General features: G+C 37.8%; 1 protein-coding gene across 5 annotated transcripts; it reads left to right on the top strand.

Annotated features, from left to right (window-relative positions):
- Window positions 1-846: 846 nt before the first annotated feature.
- On the top strand, window positions 847-19259 carry ZNF639 (zinc finger protein 639). Of its 5 annotated transcripts, none has more exons than XM_060011103.1 (6): window positions 847-993; window positions 4705-4777; window positions 5410-5478; window positions 6520-6630; window positions 11401-11535; window positions 11679-19259. In XM_060011103.1, the coding sequence occupies exons 3-6, from the start codon at window positions 5421-5423 to the stop codon at window positions 12830-12832; spliced, it is 1458 nt and encodes a 485-aa protein (XP_059867086.1). In that variant the 5' UTR covers window positions 847-993; window positions 4705-4777; window positions 5410-5420; the 3' UTR covers window positions 12833-19259. The 5 variants fall into 5 exon arrangements, with proteins under 5 accessions (XP_059867086.1, XP_059867089.1, XP_059867087.1 ...); XM_060011104.1 differs by lacking the exon at window positions 847-993 and adding an exon at window positions 1066-1224; XM_060011105.1 differs by lacking the exon at window positions 847-993 and adding an exon at window positions 1352-1462.
- Window positions 19260-21494: the final 2235 nt, after the last annotated feature.

The raw sequence follows: 21494 nt of genomic DNA, 5'->3' as shown, positions 1-21494 counted from the left end.
TGAAGGGGTCAGAGTAAAGTCTATGATAACTATCTGGTGGTTGGTTGGTTAGTATGTGGTAAGGAAGAAAAGCACAGTAGACGTATGGATAAAAAGACACAGATTGCAGTCCTGACTGTTAGTGACCTTGGGCACATGACACTCCATATGGGCTTCATCATCCATTTAACAATTATTTGAACCGGGTGCTGAGGCTACAAATGAATAAAACCTAGTCTCTAGACCCTCACAAGCTCACTTTACTAGTTTGTAAATTGGGACTAACAACCTTAACTCTTTGTCAAAAAGATAAAACATGTGACCACACCCTGTTCACAAGTTTATTTACGCTTACTTAATTTAATCCTCTCTACCTCTGCTCCTAGAAACTCAAGGTCGGAAAAGGAGTTAAATCATCTAATCCAATCCGCTATAATTTCACACTCATTCCACCAAGATTTTTTGAGTCAGGGAATCCGGCTAAAGCCTAACAATGATTCACGACCTTTTAAGAGCTTAACACTCCTGCCCTGTGGACAGCTGCCCTTTTCGTCCCCAATAGGCTGCGGCCCCTCTTTGGGGTTTGAAACGCCACATGCCTTACCCACCCCGAGCAAGACCATTCTCGCACATCCCAGGAGGAGCTTAGTGGGAAAAGGGCGCCCGGCGCGCGTCGCTTCTCCCACTTCTTCCGTGTGGGAGGGAGGGCCGGGGTCGGGCGGGGGAAAGTTCCTTCGGCAGCCTCGCCTGGAGCAATTCTAGAGGGTGGAATCGCCCGCTTGTTTCGGGCGGGGCGGTCCCCCGCCCGGAAGGGACTCGCCGCGGCGCGGAGGTGCCTGCCAGGGGGCGGGCGGGCCGCCGGGCCACCCCCGGCACTCGAGGCCGGTGGTCCCGCCCAGGCCGGGTGTGCTGCGAGGCCAAGCCACCCGTTCCCCAGCCCCCACTCTCACCTAGTCACCTCCCCGCCCTCACGGCGGGCCCCTGAGGCGTGCGGCGCAGGCGCGGAGCGAGGCGGTGAGTGCGGCCGCCAAGCCTGGGTTGGGGGCCTGGCAGGCAGGGCATAGGGCGCGCGGGGAGGGAGTGGGGCTGGCCCGGCGGAGCGCCCGGGAGCGTGAGGGCTAGAGCGGCGCCGGCCGCCGCCGTGCGCCTGAGGGCAGGGCTGCGCGGCCCCTCCGACCGTGCTCGGGCGCCTTGTCCGCCGCCTCGGAGCTGCGCCTGGGCTGGCCGGGCGGGGCCCGAGGACTGGTGAGTGTGAGGGCGGAGCGGATCGGGCTCTGCACTGCTGCAGGGGCCGCGGGCGTGCGGCCGCAGCTTCCTGCGGGAGAGGGCAGGGAAGACCGGATGGCGTCTTTTAAACTGAAACCCTGCCTTCGTTTTCAGGCGGGATGGCGCTCCCCTCCCCCATCCCGAAGGCAGTTCCATCCCCTGTGGAGGATGCCTCCACCCTGGCTCGCCTCGGCCCCCCGCTGTTTTTTTCCGAAAGGTGCCTCCGGGGTCGGGACTTGGGAGTTTCCGCTAGTCGTCGGGGCCGGTGCGTGGCGCTGGGGTGGAGGCGGCTGGGTCTCGGTGGCTCCTGAGGGGCCCCTCCGGGCGTCTGGGCCCGGGACGCCCGTCGGTGCCACGCTGGCCCTCAAGCCCTGACGGGTGGCATCTTGACCCTCCGGCGGCGCGTCCCTTGACCGATCTTGTAGCCTCAATCTTCAGGCCTCGGTCCCGGCTATAAGTCTCCAGCCAGTATAGTGTAAGCCACTTGTTAGGGTGCTTATAACTCCTTTTGGTCTTGTTTTTCAGTAGAACCAAGGGACACGGGTGATTTGAGGCAGTTTATCTCTTAGCAAAGAGATAAAGCAAAGACTGACACTAAATTGGACATATAGTGTCGGTTCTAGTTCAAGTTTTCCTGTGGCATTTTTGTGTTTCATTTCTTTTAAAATCTGGAAAATATATACTTGTTTCAAAATGAAGGTGGAAAAGAACGTGCTTTTAAAACTCTTTAGAAGAAAACTAGCTTTTTATTGTAAGTGCTTGTCTTATGTTTATACCAATTAGAAAGAGAATATTTACATTGCATGAAAGGCCTTAGAAAGTTTGAACTCTTTGATGTGAGTGCTGACTGCCTATTATCTGTAGTGTGTTTTGTACTTACACATTTTTATTGTTGAAAAAAATGACAGGTGGAAAGATGCTGATGAGTGTCTTGTAAGTTGCTTTTTAAAAAAAAATGCTTTGGATGGCATGATTTTCTTTCTGTAAACGTAAAATATTTGTGAATACCTTAGCATGAGAAAAATGTCTAGATGTGTATGCACCAAAATGTTAACATTGGTTTTTCTGGATAAATAGATTCTAAGTGATTCAATTCATTTTAATTTTTTTCTAATTTTACTGCAGTGACATATATTACATCTGTAGTTTGTTTTTAAGTGAGGAAGGGGAGTTGAGTTAAAAGGTGCATGTGCATGTTCAGAATCTTCCCAGTGAAAGGAGGACTAGTGAGCAAATGTGTATGTGACATACCTAAGTAAAAAAGCCAAACTTCTTCATCAGGGCAGTTATACATACAAAAGGCACTTAAAAACATTTGCTGAAATGAAGGATGGTTAGCATTTTTGGTCTTGAGTGGGCATTTTACCATCTTGGCTTAAAGGAGATCTGGTGAGCATTTGGATATTGTTTAGCCCTAAGTAGGAGTCAAACAGTTCCTGATCAAGGTGATCCTATTCCTTCCACCTGACATCTGAATCCAGGCCAGCTTAACATTAATTCTAATGCCGTAGTTGGTTTCCTTTTCTTGTTTTTTTGAAAGAATTTGAAGTGTTTAACATGCTCGGCTGACAGTTTTCAGTGTTCTATCTGATACTTGTAGAACATTTAGAACATGAAGTATAAAGGTTTTAGCTGTGTAAATTCTGGAAGTGTACAAAAGGTATTAGGAATAAGTCTTGAGATTTTAGTTTATTACATAAATATGAAAACAGCTTTTCTTTTTTTTATTTTTTAATGCACTTGATGGGGGTGGGCTCAAGGAATGCTATTTGTGTTGTTAGGTGAGGCATTATATATATTGATACCATTTCTGTAAATCATGGTTGTCAATTTCTTTGGGTGATTCCCTTCCCCTCCTCCCAATTGGTGGCTGAGTAAGAACTGGAAGCAAGACGTAACTTTCTGGTATCAGTGATTAGAAATGAAGATTTACTCACACAGTTAGTTGCTCAAAACCCAGAAGTCAGAAGACATGCTTTTTCATCTCTGGTTCTACTACTTTGTTGACTTGACTTTCCCTGAGTTTGTTTCCTCATCAGTAATATTGGAGTGGATTTGATAGTAGCCCTTCTATGTACTTCACAGGATTGTTGTGAAGATCAAATAAAATAAGGAAAGTTTGCAATAAACTCAGCAGCACTATAAGTGTAGTATAACAGCACATGTAGTGCTGATATACCCAGAACTTAGTGAAACAGCAAAAATAGTATGTTCACCTCAAGTTCCTTACCACTAGAAATGAGATGGTCTTAGTAATGATGCCAAGTTCTACCTGCTATATAGTATATCACCGTGGTGATAAGAAAAGCAGTTTATAAGCTGGTAGAGAAGACTTCATGATGCATTTTTTTCCCTGACATTCCTTACTTTCCCAGTGCTACAGTGGAAAGAACACTAATCTGAAATGGAGTAGGCAGTTCTGATTCTGACACTAAGCTATTACTTGAATTGGGGTGATCACTTTGTCTCCCTATTTGTTTCCACAACTAAAATAAAGGGATTGAAAGCATGGTCTTCAAAATCAGTTAGATCTTTGTTCAAATCCCAGCCCTGTCACTTATTAAGTATTCCCCTGACTTAAATCTATGCCTCAGTTTCGTCATCAGTAACAAAGGGTAAAGAATAGCGATTTTGAGAGTGTTGTGGATTTTGCAAATCATAGGGTTAAATAAAATAATGTACACAACAGCATGGTACATAATTGGTGCTCAAATGATCATTATTATACTTTATTAAATAATCTATAAGGATTTAAACAGTTTAAAGTCTAATTTGGAGTTGGCTTGCATTATATTGGCTTTCACTGTGGCTAAATAAATTAATGAGATTTATATTCCTATTTCGGTGTTAAGATACAACTATAGCTTTAGAAGATAAATTCATTTCAATGAAACGTGACACATTTACATATAGTCACATATTTATAGATTTACACAAGTTTTAGTACTTAATACAGTATGTTCAAAAGAATATTGTACTTGAGTTAATTCTGTATAGCTTTCTAGTTGACTAAGATCTGGTACCATTATATTCGTTTTTTAAAAAACTAATTTTATTTATTTATTGGGGCTGCATTTGGTCTTTGTTGTTGCACACAGGCTTTTTCTAGTTGCAGCGAATGGGGGCTACTCTTCGTTGCAGTGTGCCGGCTTCTCACTGCAGTGGCTTCTCTTGTTGTGGAGCATGGGCTCTAGGCGCACAGGCTTCAGTAGTTGTGGCACGCGGGCTCAGTAGTTATGGCTCGAGGGCTCAGCGCAGGCTCAGTAGTTGTGGCGCATGGGCTTAGTCGCTCCACAGCATGTGGTATCTTCCCGGACCAGGGCTCGAACCCATGTCCCCTGCATTGGCAGGCAGATTCTTAACCACTGTGCCACGAGGGAAGCCCACCATTGTATTCTTGTGTCTCAGAAATGAACTACATTTTTGCTCATAAGACTTTTGTCATGTTTTTTTCTACAGGCATTTTTTTTACCATCTGTGAAAACTTCCTGTAATTCATTTTTCCTCATTCCAGTATTAAGAATTATACCAAGTAAGTGGGATGTAGTAAAACTAATTAATCAATTCTATAACAGTCTGTCGGAATTTAATCATTCAGTGGCTGCCGTACTCTTTTGTTCTCGACGGAATGTTGAATGTGACCTCATAAGTCAGAAAAGGATTTTTTTCTTGAAAGTTATATTCTGAGCTTCTATACAATGAGTTTTGTTTTTTTTTTGTTTTTCCTGAAGCCAGGGCATCAATACAGATTTGTGACAGTATTTTTTTGAGGGAATCTATCTACCCGTGGCTTCAAAACTGCATCAAAATATTCCCAACTCTAAGAAATGTACCTGTAAAACCCTTAATTTGGTGCCATATGCACAATTTGTCTTTTATAAAAAATTAAGCATAAGGCTTATGTTATTATCCAGTTTTCACAATTACATCCACATTTGAAAAGGAGTTCTCAACCTCAGTAAGAAAGAAAACAGAACTTGGTGTCCTGCCTTTAAACTTGATCAGAAAAATAAATCCAAAATGTAAGCAGAAGGATTGTTTAACATTTCTCTTATGAAGTGGATTTTCATGTGGCACACATACTTCCTATTGCCAATAAATTATTTGGTTAGAAGAAAATTTTTTAACAGTTGTGACATATTTGTTAAATTTTTCCATTTTTAGATTAAAAAGATATGAATGAATATCCTAAAAAAAGAAAAAGGAAGACTTTACACCCTTCTCGTTATTCAGGTCAGTGTGTGATTAAATTATTTAAAAGTTAGGCCATGTATTCCCGTGCAGTTGTGTTTCCATCATTTTCTCATAAATGATCTATTTGATAAGAGTTAAATATCTGGGTCAACTTTTAGGTAAGAGTAAACTTTAAATAAATTCTCTGAATATATATTTCTCAATGTCTGCCATGTGCTAAGCACACATCAGAACTTTACAGACATTGTTTATTCCTCACAACTTCGTGGTTTATAGATATTTAAAATTCGATATCCAAGGTTACATACTTATACAGCATAATTGATATTTGCCTGTGTGATTCCCAAGCTTGTGCTTAAGGCACAGCAATAACCTTGGTGGAAGATATTTTGCATCATTGGGAAAATACTTTATCTTGTACATTATTTTCAGAAATATGAATTTCTTTTTGATTGTGTAATTTTAGATCCTTTCTTTGAGGTTGGCTCTGCTGTCTTGGCAAATAAGATGTCTTTGGCCATCTGTAACAAATGCAACTCACATGCATATACTTGGGGCAGTTTCAGGTATACCTGTTAACCAACCCAACCTACACATTTTTCGTATCTGAGGAAATTAAGCCTGGTTTACTGCTTACTGGCACTTCCCAGGCAAGAGTTGAAATGACTGTATTCAGAGCCCTAACTGGTCCTCAGACTTTCCCCTATGTGTTATGCTTTTCCTACAGTACATGGCAGATCTTCTTGGTAGTTAATTCGATGTTTTTTTTGGTTTGTTATTTTTGTTTTTGTTTTTTGCAATTAACATATATATTGCATATTTATATTTTGTGGGATTCTGACCAAGGCAATTGTATCTTTGTGTGCTTCAAAGTATTATATTTTAAATTGTATAATTTATGGTTCTTTCAAAGCTCAAAGTCAGTGTCAGATCTGAATTATAAAAACCTTGAGAATTGAGGGAAATATTAATACTTTATTACAAATACTATGAAATTTTATATATGTTGGATAAAGAGATTGCTGTCATTAAATGTATATATGTTCAGTATGCTTGAAATTTTTAAAATTTTGTTTTCAGATTCCTCTGGAATAAGCAGAATTGCAGATGGATTCAATGGCATTTTTTCTGATCATTGTTATAGTGTTTGTTCTATGAGACAACCAGACTTAAAATATTTTGACAACAAAGGTATATCTAAATTTTCCAAAATATTTTTCTTTAAGTTGCTTTTATAATTTTTCATTTCATTTTTGAAAATGTGGGTGAAAGTGATGATTTCAAAATGGGCAAGTGTTTAAACTTAAGAAAACAAAAGAGTTTTGTGTAAGAAAGTGAATTTTAATTTTTAACATTATTTCAGAGATATAAATCAAAAACAGATCCTCCTAAATCAATTTTAATCAGCTAGGAATCAGTGGCAAAGCAGGAATGACCCAGAGTTTGGACCATTTATGATGAAAGGTAAAGAATACTGTTACACACAGTTCTTCCACTCAGCTATACCTTTCAGTCTGGAGGGCTAATGGAAGGAAAGAACAGAGGGTGAAGGATTTGGTCATTTTCAATCTTGTATCTTCTATTGACTCCTCTTTTCTAGAGCATAAGATGAATAGTAACTTGCATTTGTTCTCTTCTTCCTCTGCAATAATCAAAACTCCCAGTTCCCGTGAGCTCCTATTATAGGCACAGATACATAAATTATTTAAAGAACATGCAGGGATTTCTCTGGTGCTTAGTGATTAAGACTCCGTGCTCCCAGTGCAGGGGGCCTGGGTTCAATCCCTGGTCAGGAAACTAGATCCCACATGCTGCAACTAAGAGACTGCATGCCGCAACTGAAAGATCCCACGTACTGCAACTAAGACCCAGTGCAGCCAAATAAATAAATATTTTTAAAAAAAAATAAAAATAAATAAATTTTAAGAAAAGAACATGCAGAGTCAGAGACATCGGTATGAACTCATGTTTGGCTTAATATAGGCACAAATGGTTACATACAGAAACATTTATGGGTATATCTATATATACATGGCAGTGTACATGCACATATTATTTGCTGTGTTAGCTGAGGGGGCCTAGCAGAAATGACAGCCCAGTAGCAATGAGCACATCTAGTGTCCAGATCTTGGTTTCTAATACCATTTTCCAATAAAAGGAACAAGGGCTTCTTGGAGAAATGGCTGATTTAAGGGAGAGGAAACAAATCTGTACAGAAGAATTCCAAATGATTTATGTAGATACTCCTCACTCAAGGAGGTGGAGCATAACTTTCCACTCCTAAAGTATGGACTGCACTTAGCGACTTAATTCCAAGCATAGAGTATGGAAAGTAAAAGAGTGACTTTACATTGAAGAAACCTGATAAATACCCCGGTTATCAAGTTCAACGTCAACAGTGATAAACCAAGTTAATAGTATGTACTCTTGATATGATACAATAAAACTTGACAGTTTGCCTCTGTGTTTCCCTCCCAATAATCCATAATCCCAGTCTAATCATGGAAAAAAACCAAAGTTCATTAGTGGGACATCCTGCAAAATACCTTACCAGTCTCCTCAAATTGTCATGGTCTTCGAAAACAAAGGAAGTCTGAGAAACTACCACAGTTAACAGTAGCCTAGAGACATGACAACTAAATGGTATGTATCCTGATTGGGATCCTGGAACAGAAAAAGGACATTACGTAAACACCAAGGATATCTGGATGAAGTATGGACTTCAGTTAATAACAACTTACCAGTATTGGTCATTAATTGTAACAAATATTAATGTAAGATGTTAAGAGTGGAGAAACTGAATGGAGGATATATGGGAATTCTCTGTACTGTCTTTTTTTTTTTTTTTTTCCATAAATCTGAAACTTCTAAACCATAAAGACCTGATGTTGAAGTGCAGTTTTCACTACTGGCTGGCATTTCAGCTTGTCCATGTTAACTTTAAAACACTGGGGCTTTAACAGATTGAAAGAGAAAAATCATATGATCATCTCAATAGGTGCAGAGAAAGCTTTTGACAAAATTCAACACCAATTTATGATAAAAACCCTCCAGAAAGTAGGCATAGAGGGAACTTACCTCAACATAATGAAGGCCATATATGACAAACCCACAGCCAACATCATCCTCAATGGTGAAAAACTGAAACCATTTCCACTAAGATCAGGAACAAGACAAGGTGGCCCACTCTCACCACTATTATTCAGCATAGTTTTGGAAGTTTTAGCCACAGCAATCAGAGAAGAAAAAGAAATAAAAGGAATCCAAATTGGAAAAGAAGAAGTAAAGCTGTCACTGTTTGCAGATGACATACTATACATAGAGAATCCTAACGACACTACCAGAAAACTACTAGAGCTAATCAATGAATTTGGTAAAGTAGCAGGATAAAAAATTAATGCATAGAAATCTCTTGCATTCCTATACACTAATGATGAAAAATCTGAAAGTGAAATTAAGAAAACACTCCCATTTACCATTGCAACAAATAGAATAAAATACCTAGGCATAAACCTAAGGAGACAAAAGACCTGTATGCAGAAAATTATAAGACACTGCTGAAAGAAATTAAAGATGATACAAATAGATGGAGAGATATACCATGTTCTTGGATTGGAAGAATCAACATTGTGAAAATGACTCTACTACCGAAAGCAATCTACAGATTCAATGCAATCCCTATCAAACTACCACTGGCATTTTTCACAGAACTAGAACAAAAAAATTCGCAATTTGTATGGAAACACAAAAGACCCCGAATAGCCAAAGCAATCTTGAGAAAGAAAAACGGAGCTGGAGGAATCAGGCTCCCGGACTTCGGACTATAATACAAAGCTACAGTAATCAAGACAGTATGTTACTGACACAAAAACAGAAATATAGATCAATGGAACAGGATAGAAAGCCCAGAGGTAAACCCACGCACATATGGTCACCTTATCTTTGATAAAGGAGGCAAGAATATACAATGGAGAAAAGACAGCCTCTTCGATAAGTCGTGCTGGGAAAACTGGACAGCTACATTAAAAGAATGAAATTAGAACACTCCCTAACACCATACACAAAAATAAACTGAAAATGGATTAAAGACCTAAATGTAAGGCCAGACACTATCAAACTCTTAGAGGAAAACATAGGTAGAACACTATGACATAAATCACAGCAAGATCCTTTTTGACCCACCTCCTAGAGAAGGGGAAATAAAAACAAAAACGGGACCTAGCGAAACTTAAAAGCTTTTGCACAGCAAAGGAAACCATAAACAAGACGAAAAGACAACCCTCAGGATGGTAGAAAATATTTGCAAATGAAGCAACTGACAAAGGATTAATCTCCAAAATTTAAAAGCAGCTCATGCAGCTCAATATCAAAAAAACAACCCAATCCAAAAACGGGCAGAAGACCTAAATAGACATTTCTCCGAAGAAGATATACAGATTGCCAATGAACACTTGAAAGAATACTCAACATTATTAATCATTAGAGAAATTCAAATCAAAACTACAATGAGATATCATCTCACACCAGTCAGAATGGCCATCATCAAAAAATGTACAAACAATAAATGCTGGAGAGGGTGTGGAGGAAAGGAAACCTTCTTGCACTGTTGGTGGGAACGTAAATTGATACAGCCACTGTGGAGAACAGTGTGGAGGTTCCTTAAAAAACTAAAAATAGAACTACCATATGACCCAGCAATCCCACTACTGGGCATATACCCTGAGAAAACCATAATTCAAAAGGGCACATGGGCTTCCCTGGTGGCGCAGTGGTTAAGAATCCGCCTGCCAATTCAGGAGACACGGGTTCGAGCCCTGGTCCGGGAAGATCCCACATGCCGTGGAGCACCTAAGCCTGTGCGCCACGACTACTGAGCCTGTGCCCTAGAGCCTTCGAGCCACAGCTACTGTAGCCCACACACCTAGAGCCCGTGCTCCGCAACAGAAGCCACCACAATGAGAACCCGCGTACAGCAATGAAGATCCAATGCAGCCATAAATAAATAAATAGATAAATAAATAAGTCATGTGTACCCCAATGTTCATTGCAGCGCTATTTACAGTAGCCAGGACATGGAAGCAACCTAAGTGTCCATCATTGGATGAATGTATAAAGAAGATGTGGCACATATATACAATGGAGTATTACTCAGCCATAAAAAGAAACGAAATTGAGTTATTTGTAGTGAGGTGGATGGACCTAGAGTCTGTCATACAGAGTGAAGTAAGTCAGAAAGAGAAAAACAAATACCGTATGCTAACACATATATATGGACTCTAAAAAGAAAAAAAAAATGGTATGAAGAACCTAGGGGAAGATGGGAGTAAAGACACAGACCTACTAGAGAATGGACTTGAGGATATGGGGAGGGGAAAGGCTAAGCTGTGACAAAGTGAGAGAGTGGCATGGACATATATACACTACCAAACGTAAAATAGATAGCTAGCAGGAAGCAGCCTCATAGCACAGGGAGATCAGCTCGGTGCTTTGTGACCACCTAGAGGGGTGGGATAGGGAGGGTGGAGGGAGGGTGACGCAAGAGGGAAGAGATATGGGAACATATGTATATGTATAGCTAATTCACTGTATACAGCAGAAGCTAGCACACCATTGTAAAGCAATTATATTCCAATTAAAGTGTTAAAAAATAAACACACATTAGGGCTGAGCTGAGGGAATAAAGACTTACTCAGACTCAGTAATTGCAAGTTAAAATTCCTAAGTAACTTTAAAAAGTGTATTCTTGTCCAAATAGGGCATGGAAGCAAAAGTAGTTGCTTGTTTGGACAGATTTTCTGTGTATCTGTGGTACGCAGATAACAAAGCTTTTCATAGCTAAATTTAAGTCCTTAGTTCTGTTGGAATTCTAAATTATATTTAAAAACATTTGTGCTTTGTTTTATAATAATGTTTAATGCTTTTATATAAATAATAAATATTTTTCCAAATCCCTTTTCACAGATGATGATTCTGATACAGAGACATCAAATGACTTGCCAAAATTTACAGATGGAATCAAGGCCAGAAACAGAAATCAAAACTACCTGGTTCCCAGTCCTGTACTTAGAATTCTAGATCACACTGCCTTTTCTACAGGTAAGGGAAAGTAATTAATAGAATTTGCACATTTTGTATAGGTCAGTGAAAAAATAATAAGTAAAATAAATTTCTTTTTGCCAGTGACTTATTTAGTAGGTCTTATTTAGTAATAATAATAATAATAGCCTTGTTTTATTTAGAAAAATCTGCTGATATTGAAATTTGTGATGAAGAGTGCGACTCCCCTGAATCAGTCAACCAGCAAACTCAAGAGGAGAGCCCTATAGAAGTTCACACTGCTGAAGATGTTCCAATTGCTGCGGAAGTGCATGCAATTTCTGAAGATTATGATATAGAGACAGAAAACAATTCCTCTGAGAGTCTCCAAGACCAAACTGATGAAGAGCCACCAGCTAAACTTTGCAAAATTCTTGACAAGAGCCAAGCTTTTAATGTGACTGCCCAGCAGAAATGGCCTTTACTGAGAGCTAATAGCAGTGGCCTCTATAAATGTGAACTTTGTGAGTTCAACAGCAAATATTTTTCTGATTTAAAGCAGCATATGATCTTGAAGCATAAGCGTACTGATTCAAATGTCTGTCGAGTATGCAAAGAAAGTTTCTCTACCAACATGCTCCTGATCGAACATGCCAAACTGCATGAAGAGGATCCCTACATTTGTAAATACTGTGATTATAAGACAGTAATTTTTGAGAACCTCAGCCAGCACATTGCAGACACCCATTTTAGTGATCACCTTTATTGGTGTGAGCAGTGTGATGTACAGTTCTCCTCAAGCAGTGAACTCTACCTACATTTCCAGGAGCACAGCTGTGATGAACAATACTTGTGTCAGTTCTGTGAACATGAAACGAATGATCCAGAAGACTTGCATAGCCATGTGGTAAATGAGCATGCATGTAAATTAATAGAGTTAAGTGATAAGTATAACAATGGAGAACATGGACAGTACAGCCTCTTAAGCAAAATTACATTTGACAAATGTAAAAACTTCTTTGTATGTCAAGTATGTGGGTTTCGGAGTAGACTTCATACAAATGTTAACAGGCATGTTGCTATTGAACATACTAAAATTTTTCCTCATGTTTGTGATGACTGTGGGAAAGGCTTTTCAAGCATGCTAGAATATTGCAAACATTTAAATTCACATTTATCTGAAGGGATTTATTTATGTCAATATTGTGAATATTCAACAGGACAGATTGAAGATCTTAAAATTCATCTAGATTTCAAGCATTCGGCTGATTTACCTCATAAATGTAGTGACTGCTTAATGAGGTTTGGAAATGAAAGGGAATTAATAAGTCACCTTCCAGTCCATGAGACAACTTGATTGTTCTCTTTAACTTCCATAATGTTGATGTAAAATAATAAATTTGACTTTTTTGCAGATGTTAAAATGGATGATTTTAAACACAACTTATGAGAACTGTCTTTAACAAGATCTTTTTAAATTTTTTTTCTTGGCATTGCTACCTTTTTCAGTATATAATTGTATCCTAAATGTGGTATTTTCAGTGTATTGTAGTTGGTAGTTTTAACCGCTTTTGGTGACTATCGTCGTCTGGCATGTTCTCTGATTTCATAAATCGATAAGAAACAGATGTACTGAAGAAATTAGACTATAGTTTTCCTTCCGTAAACATAGGTGCTGTAAACTTTTTCTTCTTTAAACTCAAAACAAGATCAGTTTTTCATGTATGAAGTCGTTAAAGTACTGTACTACCAGAACTAAAGTGCAACATAATATGCACCTAAGTCCAGTGATACTCCCATTAATAAGATCCAGACCCTCCTTTTGCATTCCCCAACAATTATTATCCCCAAGGCAATCAGTGAACTCCCCATCTGTGTGATTCTTTCAGTGACACTAGGAGGCCAGCGTTATGGTAAGAAGGAGAGATCTGGTTTTCTTGGCAGTCTTTTTTTAATTCTCACTCTATTTTAACCCCATCTGTGTGCTAAATAATTTTAAATGGGGAGAAAGTGGTAAGGGGTTCGACAATAAAGTAACATTTCATAATTCATTTATAAATGAATAAACAGGTTATTTATAATCTGTTCACATTTCATTTAGAGTTATGCAACTGCAAAGTCATGCCCGAACTTCTGATATCAAATCATTTTCTGAGAAAACCCTCTGAAGTATTAAAATAGAAATAGGAAGATGTGGGAGATAGGGGTTGCTGTATGAAAATGTATAGATTACTTTTGATAGTGGTAAATCAATCTTCTATATTAGTTTCCTGTGGCTACCATAACAAATTATCACAAACTGAGTGGCTTAAACAATAGAAATTTATTGCCTCACAGTTCTAGAGGCTAGAAACTCAAAATTGAAATATTAGCATAGTTGATTCCTTCTGAGAGCTGTGAGAGAAGGATCTGTTCCCCGCTGCTCTCCTTGGCTTGTACGTGGCTATCTTCATGTTCACATCATCTTCTCCCTGAGTGCAAGTCTGTTTCCAACTTTGACCCTTTTACAAGGAACCAGCCAGTAATTGGATTAGGGCCCACCCTGATAACCTCATTTTAACTTGATAAAGACACTATACCCAAATAAGTTCATATTTTGATGTACTGGGGCCCAGGACTTCAACATATGAACTGAGGGGAGTGAGGGAGAGGCACAACTACAATTCAGTAACAGCTTTTTATAGTATCAAGGAGATAGCATTTTGTGCATCATTGACCTCAAATATAATAAACACTGTCACTAACTATATTGTCATTCAGAAATATTGATGTAGTTGAAAAGACTGATTTATGACCCACAGTGTTTTTTTTTACTTCAAGACCCATGGGAATTGAGTCTGTTTTGAGAATGGTGGCAGCAACAAGTTTTTCAAAACCAATCATTTTTATTTCCACCATTTTGTTATATATGCATACCTGTATTCCTAAAAACTACCATTCTATCTGATTATCACATTCCAGGTAGAGCTGTCTGATGTAAATATTTCTTAGAAGATTTAAAATTATAATGAAATTGTAAGAAAACATTAGAAACCATCTGGTCTACACCCTCTAGGTTTCTAAGTTTCTTACAGAAACAGAAACTTAGGGTTATTATTAGGCCAGGGTCCCAAAACCAGTTATAGCAGACAGGAGTGGAATCCAAGTTATTTGGCTTCCAGTGTAGTTATGTTTCCATTACACCATGTTACATAAAAATCTAAGATTTGTCCTTGGGATGTTTTTCATAACTACGTAACCTAGCCATTCAACTACCTTCTTGGTAATTCTGTCTATAATTTTTTAATATACATCCAGCTTCAGGAATTTGATTTTCAGGAAACAAACCTTAAATAAATAATGCCTGGGTTTTTTTTTTAATTGTGTATTTTACAGCTTTACTTTTGATCAGGTGTTAGTAATCAAATTAGAGATTGTAATGCAACTACTCCAGAGGTATTAAATCCAAGTTTTAGAACCATATAATTTAGTGCTTTTTTGCTGAATCTGCAGCTTGAGGCCACATCTCACTGACAGTTTGTCCAATAAAACCTTTTTGCTTTGACTCAGCTTTCAAATAAGCCTATGACTGACCATAAATTGCTGAGGTAGCAAGTCTATATTTTTAGCTAAATGAACTTCTTTGGAAAAACAAACCTACTTAAAAAGAAAATTTTCTAATTGCTTCTAGATTTTTTCTGTGCAAAGACAGACATTTCCACTGTACTCTTGTGACTCGAGAATACATAACAGATGGTGATGTTTATTAGCACTACAATAGAATTCTTGGCAGTAGTGAACAGTAGTGATCTTTTTTTTTCATCTTCACTTTGCAGTTCATGTTATTTGAAAATGATTGTGTGGTACTCAAAAGCTTGTAAATTTGTAAATTTCCTGCTTGTGAACTTGCCAGTTTTACCATTTTAAATCACCTTTCTCATTCCTCTGAGTTTGTATCATCACATATTAACCAGTTTCTCTGTTTCACAGGGTCTGTAGCCTGTTAGGTGATTGCTGAATTATTGGCAGGTGTAGCCAGTAGTGTTTTGTTTTTCCCCAATAAACTAACACTATTCCTAGTTTTTAAATCTGATTTTCAAAGCATTGAATTACTTAATTCCTGGCAATTTGCAGTTAATCTTACTCAGCTTGTTCTCCCAGTCTTACCTTTTACAAGCAGGTTAATATACTCCCCAAACTTCTGTGATTAATTTTTGATGGAATTTTCATGACTTAAAAGCACTATAAGTGACATAAATTTGAAAAAGCTAATAAAAATCAAATAGCCATGGGAATTCCCTGCCAGTCCGGTGGTTAGGACTCCATGCGTCCACAGCAGGGGGCACGAGTGAGATCCCTGGTGGGGAACAAAGATGCCCCAAGACGTGCGGCACAGCCAAAAGAAAAAAATACGTATCAAATAGCCACAATCCTCTTGAGAAGCAGATTGGCTTAAAAGAATCAGTACTTTTTATTTAATTGAAAATAAATAGTTTAACTAACTGTAAATCCCAACAGAGAAGCAAATCTGGCTAGTTTTTCCCTACGATTAACAGTCTCATCCCTATAAATTAAAAATGAAGTTTTGAATATATATTCCTTTGTAGCTCAAGTTCTGATGACTGAAGATAGAGTATCTACAAGAATTATTCATGGCATTGAGTTTATGGATTTACAAATATACCTTATATTGGTTTAGCTTTCCATAAATTAATCTCTTAAGACAACAGTCAAATCTAAGAGAAAGAAATGTGTATGTACACTTATGGTGTAAAATATAAATTCACAAAGCTAAAAGTCACATGTAATTTACATGTTTATTACATGAAGTTGTATGCTCAATTTGTAAGTTTAAAAAACAAAATATTAATAGTCTGTTAGTTGCTTGGAGTCTACTTCATACTAGTGATTTGAAAAATAATTTTCTATATAAAGATTTTTCCATATTAAAGCATCACCACAACTTCCTTGTTAAGTTCATTCTCCTTAGTAACCTTGGTATTAAACTGGTAACTACCTGAACCCAAAATAAATCACATTTATGAAAAGTAATTTCTTCACTGTAAAAAGAAACAATTTTCTCACATTGCTAAATAGGAATATTGTGTCATCTACTAGTCTTAATCCCATACTTTAAAAGGTATGACTATTTAGATACTTTTTTAGGGGGATTTTTGTTGTCACAACCTTTAAGTTTTTGTTTATTTTGAGTTTTAAATAGGCAAACAAATATGACCTGGATAATTTTTTTCTTGCTAAAAATATTGAGCTGAATGAATTACACATTGAAAAATTTAATGAAAAGTATGTTTTGAATAAAAAATGTTTTCTAGTTTTTAAATATCTTATCCAGATACTGTCCACTACTGAAAAACATTACAGTTGAAATCATTGATACTTTTGCCCTTATTCTTCAGAATAAGCTGAGATTAGGAATTGGAATCATACCAAAATAACACAGAAATGTAATTTCTGGTGGGTAGTGTTTTTTTGTTTTTGTTTTTTGTTTTTTGATCCTCTGCCTAAAGACCATTTACCATGATGTTTTGGATTTTAGTTGGCTGAAATCTGAGACTATTGAATTCTCTTTTCTTGCCTACCCTGCACATTTTATTTAGGGTTACCACTTCTCTGCTATAGCATTATGTTTTTTTAAAAAACATATTGCTCGAACTGTATTCTATGACTGATTACCCTCCTCTGTGCAACTCTTCCACACCTCATTTGGATTTTCAGAAAGTCTCAAAAGATTAAAATTTTCCCAATTAGCAAGGTGAGAGTGGATTTTTTTCCTTTAATTCTTCCTTCTCTGTATTCTCCAAACTGTTTAAAATAACTTAATCCTTTCATACCATATACCCACCACATCACTCGCTTCTATACCCTGTAAATATTTTATAAATTTCTGTCTAACAGCAGTGCTGAATTTAGAAATTTTTAAAGCATAATATCATGGCACTTTTTTTTTGCGGGGGGCGGGGCAGGGAGGAGGCTGTGCAGCTCTTGCAGAATCTTAGTTCCCCAACCGGGGATTGAGCACAGGGGATTGAGCACAGGCCACGGAGTAAAAGCACCAAGTCCTAACCACTGGACCGCCAGGAAATTCCCTCATGGCACTTCTTCCTTTATGGTTACAAGATTATGGTTAAGTGCCTTGTGGCACTGATCCAGTGTTCTTTAGTGAACAACTAAATTGCTGAAGTAGAGAAACTAACACAAAATGACAGTATGTTAGTTTAGGAGGAACCTCAGAAATCAGGAGGAACCTCAGAAATCATCTAATCCAGACTCATAAAGCGCACAACATATAAAAATATATATAGTACATAGTTTTATTTTCATGGTTGTAAATTATATGTTGTGAAATGTAACATCAGATCTGATTCATGAATATTTTTACTTAAGACAGAACTTTTTTTTTTAAAGCAAACAGTTAAGGAAAAAGCATGAAATAAATAATGATACATGGACACGGAAAAAATTGAGCAGGTGAAACATGAATGACTGAAGTTTGAGAATACAAAATTCTGATGTAAATTTCTTGTTTATAGCTTAGAAAAATGCTTCTCTAACATCATTAGACAAATGCTTTTTAAACTAGAATAAACAGGACTTTATAACTCTCTACCACTCTTCAAAGAATTTTCTATAGAAAAAGTGAAAATGTGCCCTATTTTTTCCATGGAATGTCATACCAGACAATTGAAGAGAGAAAATAATGTAATAGAGAGTACTGGACCATGGCATGTGACTTTGTTTTCTAGTCTCTGTTTGCTAACCATAAATTGTGTGACTAACCAAGGACAATGGATGTAATGTTACCAAATTTTTCTTGCAGCTCCTTAAAAACTTCTGTTTCACTACTAGTCAGTTTAACAAACAGCTATGGAATATCTCCTATCAAGCCATATGCACAGGGATACAAAGATAAACTATGGTTCTTGTCCTTAAAGAAATCTACTGTATAGGGCAGGAAACTCTCCTCTGTCACCTTTCTGAACTCGAATTCAGTTAAATATCAAGTTGAGTGCCTTCTGTGTTTCTAAGTATTCACTTTGTAGATAATGCTACCATAAACATTCTTGTATGTGTTAAGGTGTTTGTGGGTTTTTTTCTCTTTTTTCTGAGGGGGAGTGGGCTTTGTGTATATATTTTTTTGTATGCTTGTGATTAAATACCTCCAAAATATTATCCAGAATGGCTCAAGTTTACACGCCCATCAGCTGATCATGTTTCCCTACATCCTTATCGAAGGTTTTATACAACTTTTTAATTTTGGTAAATCTGAGGGGCCTAAAGTAGTATGTTACTATTGTTTGAATTTGCATTATTTGATTACTAAAAAGATTGAAAATATCTTAATATGCTTATGAGACATTTTGGTTTCTCATTTTGTGAAGTGCCTCTCCATAGCTTGCAGGACCTTGGTTTGCAGAACAGGGATTGGACCGGGGCCACGGCAGTGAAAGTGCTGAGTCCTAACTGCTGGACCGCCAAGGAATTCCCCTTTGTTCACTTTTCTATTGGGTTTTCTGGTTAATTTTCAGAAGTTCTTTAAAAATTTTAAATATTGGTTCTTAGTTGATATACACAGCAAAAAATAGATTCCCAGATTGCCATCCATCTGTTACTTACGTCTTTTGTGGAACGGAAATCGTTACATTGGGACTTCTCTGGCAGTCCAATGGTTAAGACTCCACGCTTTCAGTGCAGGGGCACAGGTTCAATCCCTGGTCGGGGAACTAAGATCCCACATGCTGCACGGTGAGGAAGGAAGGAAGGAAAGAAAAAGAGAGAAAGAAAGAGAAGAGAGAGAGAGAGGCGGGAGGGAGGAAGGGAGGGGGGAAAGATCTAATGTAGATAGATCCATCACATTTTACCTCACAGGATGTGCTTTCTACATTTTTTTTTTTTTTTTTTTTTGCGGCACTTGGGCCTCTCACTGTTGTGGCCTCTCCCGTTGCGGAGCACAGGCTCCGGACGCGTAGGCTCAGCGTCCATGGCTCACGGGCCCAGCCGCTCCGCGGCATGTGGGATCTTCCCGGACCGGGGCACGAACCCGTGTCCCCTTCATCGGCAGGCGGACTCTCAACCACTGCGCCACCAGGGAAGCCCTCTACATCTTGTTAACAAACTGTTTCCCTACATTTTCTCCTAGTAATGTTCTGGTTGTACCTTTTGTGTTTAGGTCTGAGTTTCTTTGTGTGTAAGGATAATTCAAGTTTTATTTTTGTTCATTCAAGCGAGCTGATTTTGTCAATACTATTTGTTAAATAATGCATCTTCCCCCAGTGATTCATGATACCAATTTGAGCATATATCTACTCCCCATGGGCATAATTGGCATATGGATCTGTGTCTGTACTCATTATATTCCTGTTCCTGCAATAGTATCACATGTTTTAACAGTTGCTTTAAACATTATAGCTTTCCAGTATGTCTTAATATCAGGTAGTGTGAATTTATTCTCCCTGCTCTTTTTTTTTTTTTTAATTTATTTATTTATTATTTATTTATTTTTGGCTGTGTTGGGTCTTTGTTGCTGTACACGGGCTTTCTCTAGTTGCGGCGAGCAGGGACTACTCTTCATTGCGGTGCATGGGCTTCTCATTGTGGTAGCTTCTCTTGTTGCGGAGCAACGGCTCTAGGCGCATGAGCTTCAGTAGTTGTGGCATGCAGTCTCAGTAGTTGTGGCTCACGGTCTTAGTTGCTCCACGTCATGTGGGATCTTCCCGGACCAAGGCTCGGACCTGTGTCCCCTGCATTGGCAGGCGGATTCTTAATCACTGCGCCACCAGGCAAGTCCTCTGCTCTTCTTTTGAGAACTGTTTTAGTTATTGGTAGACTTTTTCTTCTTCTATGTAAATTTAGAATTAGTTCCAATTCCATTTAAGTCTTGTTGGAATTGCATTATAGTTATGATCATTTTTGAGGGAATCAACATCTTTACAATGTTAAATCTTTTCTTTTGTAAACATTGTATATTTCTCTAGTTACTTAGGTCTCTTTTAATGTTCTTTTAAATTTTTTCCATAAAGGTTGTGTGTGGCTTTTGTTAAATCAATTCCTAGATTCTTTACAGTTTTGGTTGCTTTGACATGCTATCTTATTTTCTAATTGGCTACTGCATGTATAGGAAAATGTCTGAGTTTTGAAACATGGATTTTTGTATACAGAAATAATGTTGTTTGGGTTTTAATCTTTTTAGTTCTAATAGCTGTCTTTGCTTAATTTTTAATGTAAATAACCATATAATCTGCCATAAATTATATATTTGTCTCTTTACTTCCAGTCTGCGAGTCCAAATGGCTCTTTTTTCTTATCATCGAATTTGTCAGCACTTCCACTGCTATAAGGTGTAGAAATAGCATTAGCAGGCTTTTTTTTTTTGTTCCTAGCCTTAGATGTAAGACTCCTAAAGTTTCCCCATTAAGTATATTTTCTGTAGGTTTTGATAAGTAGCCTTTAGCAGTTTTCTTAGTTTTTTAAGACTTTTTATTTTAAGTAGGTATTAAACTTTAGCAATGACTTTTTCTACAGCTATTGAGATAAACAGGTGGGTTTTCTCCTTTAAGTCCGCGAATACGAATTCCATTGGTTGATTTTCTAATGTTGAATTATCTTTGTATTTTTAGGAAAACCCTACCTGTACAAAATTTTTTTTCTAATACAATGTTGGATTCAGTTAGGTAATATTTCACATAGGATGTTTGCCTTATTCATACGTGTGATTTTCTTTACTGACACCTCCTATCCAGTGTGGTATCAAGGTTATTCTAGTCTTATAAGTGAGTTGGAGTGTTTTTTCTCTTTTTCTATGCTCTGCAAAAACCTGTATGAGATAATATTAATCTTTTCTTTAAAGATTTGGTAAAATGTTACCTCTAAAATCATCTAGGCTCTCTTTTTTTGTATATATGGGAATTGCCATTTCAATTTTTTGAATGCTTATTAGCTTATTCAAGTTTTCTATTTTTTCTCAGGCTAATTTTGGTATTTGATGGTTTCCCAGAAATTTTACACTTCATCTGAGTTTTCAA

Source organism: Delphinus delphis, chromosome 4 (genome assembly GCF_949987515.2).
Source record: "Delphinus delphis chromosome 4, mDelDel1.2, whole genome shotgun sequence".
In the NCBI taxonomy this organism is placed as follows: Eukaryota; Metazoa; Chordata; class Mammalia; order Artiodactyla; family Delphinidae; genus Delphinus; species Delphinus delphis.
This window is presented reverse-complemented; position numbering and strand designations above follow the sequence as displayed.